The sequence below is a fragment of the Eucalyptus grandis genome, chromosome 6 (genome assembly GCF_016545825.1).
Source record: "Eucalyptus grandis isolate ANBG69807.140 chromosome 6, ASM1654582v1, whole genome shotgun sequence".
NCBI lineage: Eukaryota > Viridiplantae > Streptophyta > Magnoliopsida > Myrtales > Myrtaceae > Eucalyptus > Eucalyptus grandis.
Window position 1 is genome coordinate 26,585,468 of NC_052617.1, and position 3,729 is coordinate 26,589,196.

Here is a 3,729-nt window from a genome sequence, read left to right on the forward strand (position 1 = left end):
CCAGTTGATATGAATATAAAATTAGACAAGTATGTGCATGTCCCTTTGGTTTGACCAATATGCAGTACTTTCAAAGTCCAACTCTTGACCTTGGTCTTGGTCTTGGTCTCGGTCAAACTTGCATAGTTATCCAATCAGGTGGGGTTTCGCCGTGTAAGGTGCCTTGATCCATGGAAAAGCACTTGCTTTTGAAGGTTTCATTTCTTATTTAGTTCAATTTGGAAGAGACTTCGCTTGCAGCTTGTTAGGACACAGAACCTAATCAAAATGGAAAAGCATATGGCGATTATGTTCTTGTTTTTCTATGCCCAGCTCCCATTATGGACAAGTTCAGCGATGCAAACCAACTTGACGGATCGGCTCTCTTTATTCTACTTCAAAGACGGTGTGGATGAGGATCCGCTCAGAGTCCTAAGCTCATGGAATGACTCTTCTCATCATTGTGAGTGGCAAGGTGTTGTATGTGGTAAATGGGATCCCCGAAGGGTCGTGTCCCTCAATCTAAGGTCCAAAGGCTTGGGCGGTCTTCTATCACCTCATGTCGGAAATCTCTCTTTCCTAAAAAGACTCATTCTAGAGAACAACAGCTTTCATGGCGAAATTCCACAAAATATTGGTCACTTGTTTCGCCTTCGCCGTCTCCGTCTTAGTAACAACTCTTTCAGCGGACAAATACCCACCAATCTTTCTCAATGCTCAAACCTTGAGGGATTGAGTCTCATCAATAACCAACTTGTGGGCAAAATTCCCGATAATCTCGACTCTTTGTCAAAGCTTCAAGTTATAGGTTTGGGTAAAAATAGTCTTACGGGATCTATTCCTCATTCTATTGGAAATCTCTCTCAACTTCGTACTCTTTCCATCGTATTCAATGGGTTGCAAGGAGAGATTCCCCAAACATTATCCAAGCTTCATGGTTTGGAGTTTTTTGAAGTGGATTATAACCAACTCACTGGCGAGATCCCTCTAGCAATGTTCAACATCTCCAGCATTTCCTTTTTCACCACCAGTGTCAATCATTTGAGAGGGAGCATTCCCTCTTATATCGGCAATACTCTTCCTTCTCTCATTTTTCTAAGTCTTAGGAGCAATTTGTTCACTGGTGTTATACCTCCATCCTTATCGAATGCCTCCTACCTTCAGTACGTCTACTTTTATGGTAACACTTTTCATGGACCGGTGCCCGCAAATCTTGGAAGGTTAAAAGCTCTTGAAGCAATAGATCTTTCTTTTAACATGTTGCAAGATGACTTCAGCTTCATTACCTCATTGACTAACTGTTCAAGGCTGGAAGTTATTGAAGTGGACCTCAATTTTCTTGAAGGTCCATTGCCAGATTCAATTGGAAATCTTTCTAACAGCGTTAGATATATTTCCATGTCGTACAACCCAATGTCCGGAACCATTCCTCCAGGTATTGGCAATCTCATCAACTTGTCCTATCTTGAATTAGTAAACAATTCGCTCGGTGGCCACATTCCTTCTTCTATTGGAGCACTCCATAACTTGCACGAGTTGTACTTAGTGAATAACATGCTAATGGGAGAGATCCCATCATCGATTGGCAATTTGACGTTATTGAATCGCCTTCACCTAGAGTTCAATGACTTCTACGGAGAAATACCACAGAGTCTTGGTAACTGCATGCAGCTAATCGAGCTTGAGCTTTCGAACAATAATCTAAGTGGCTCAATCCCAGGGGAGGTTCTTAGTCTTTCTACCATTTCGATTATCTTCAGCTTGGCACATAACCAGTTGAGTGGATCTCTTCCACCTCAAGTTGGGTCCTTGGTCAATCTTGTCGAACTGGATCTATCTTACAATAAGTTGACAGGATCAATTCCTAGCTCCATAAGTAAGTGCTTGCTCTTGGGGCGACTCAGCTTAGCAGTCAATTCATTTCATGGCGAAATTCCTCAAGCATTAAGCACATTACGAGGCTTACAAGAGTTGGATGTTTCCCATAACGACTTCTTTGGTAAAATCCCGAGCTTTCTCGCTCAACTTACAGATCTAAAGTACTTGAATCTATCTTCAAACAAGCTCAAAGGAGAAGTTCCAAAGCAAGGAGTATTTCTCAATGCAAGTGCAATATCCATCTTTGAGAATAGGAATCTTTGTGGAGGTGTTGCAGAATTAAATCTTCCTTCTTGCGAATCATATACCTCTAAACCATTTTGGACCAAAAAAGTTATAGCAGTCACCATAGTGGCAACCATCTTGTCAAGCTTCATTATGTGTCTTTGCTTGTTTATCATTTGGTACAAGACAAAGACGTTGAAAAAGAATACCTCTTCAACTGAATTGTCATTTGAACACCAATTTTCGAGGGTCTCTTATGCGGAGCTCTTTAGAGCCACGGATGGATTCTCTAATAACAATGTGATTGGTAAAGGGAGATATGGTACTGTCTATAAAGGAACTACACAGAAAGGCAGTTGGGTGGCGATTAAGGTGCTAAACTTGGGCCACGGAGGTGCCTTGAAGAGCTTCATCTCAGAATGTCAAACCTTAGGGGCCATAAGACACCGAAATCTCATGAAGATACTGAACGTGTGCTCCAGCGTGGACTATCAAGGCAACGATTTCAAAGCTCTATTATACCAATACATGGCTAATGGGAGCTTAGAGAAATGGATACACCAAGGAAACAAAGAGGACATTGAGCATGAACATGACCATGTAAAGCCAGGACATTTGACACTAATGCAAAGGTTAGACATTGCCATTGACATCGCTTCCGCAATCGAATATCTTCACAAGGATTGTAGCCCAAAGGTTGTACATGGAGATTTGAAGCCGAGCAACATCCTTCTGGACAACGAGATGATGGGGCGAGTTGGAGACTTCGGGCTAGCAAAGATCAACTCCGCTGCGACAACAGAAGCCATGGACATTGACCATTGTAGCAGCTCGGTGGCGGTGAGGGGTTCCATAGGCTATGTCCCTCCAGGTAAGAAAATTTTCTCATTAATCGTCTAAGTTTTATCTGCATTAGCCTTGAGATGAAATTTGGATTTTGATTGCATGTTGCTTAATGTACACTATTTTAGAGTATGGCATGGGGGACATGGTATCGACACAAGGCGATATGTATAGCTATGGCATTCTTTTATTGGAAATGTTCACTGGGAGAAGACCCATAGAAGAGGCTTTCAAGGACCATTTGAATCTCCACACCTTTGTCAAGGTGGCTTTGCCAGACCAAGTGATGGAGGTTGTTGACTCAATCATTTTAAACGGAGAAAACAAGAATGACATTGAGAGGATGAGAGATTGTGTCGTCTCCATCCTAAGGATTGGAGTTGCGTGTTCGGTGGAGTCGCCACGAGATCGGATGGACATGGCTGAAGTACTCAAGGAACTGCATAACATCAAGGCTACGTATGGAGCTAAGTAGAGGCTTTGTAGAAGCAAGCTCAGCACGCAGGCACTTAAACTAGTTTGTCTTAAGATTAATTTAGCTTTGAATAAGAAAATTTTGGATGGTTCTATTGTTCGTCTTGGTTTTAACTCTTTTTCATTGGGGCCAAAGCCAAACTCATATATTAGTTCAATGTATGTACTCTATCTCCATCTCTTTCTTCAACCCCCACCCAAAAAAAAAATGTCACTATTTTCTTTATCTGAATTTTCTGTTTCTAATTTTTCCTTTGGAAAACCATTTATTACATTTTTACCAATTCAATCCCAAATACTTTAATTGTTTAATTGAGTCTTAAACACTTT

At 41.4% G+C, this 3,729-nt stretch overlaps 1 protein-coding gene across 1 annotated transcript; it reads left to right on the forward strand.

The window, feature by feature from the left end:
- Positions 1–336: 336 nt before the first annotated feature.
- On the forward strand, positions 337–3,400 carry LOC104439289 (putative receptor-like protein kinase At3g47110). The gene is made up of 2 exons (XM_039314476.1): positions 337–2,953; positions 3,054–3,400. Exons 1-2 carry the CDS (start codon positions 337–339, stop codon positions 3,398–3,400), a joined length of 2,964 nt encoding a protein of 987 aa, XP_039170410.1.
- The last annotated feature ends 329 nt before the right edge of the window (positions 3,401–3,729 follow it).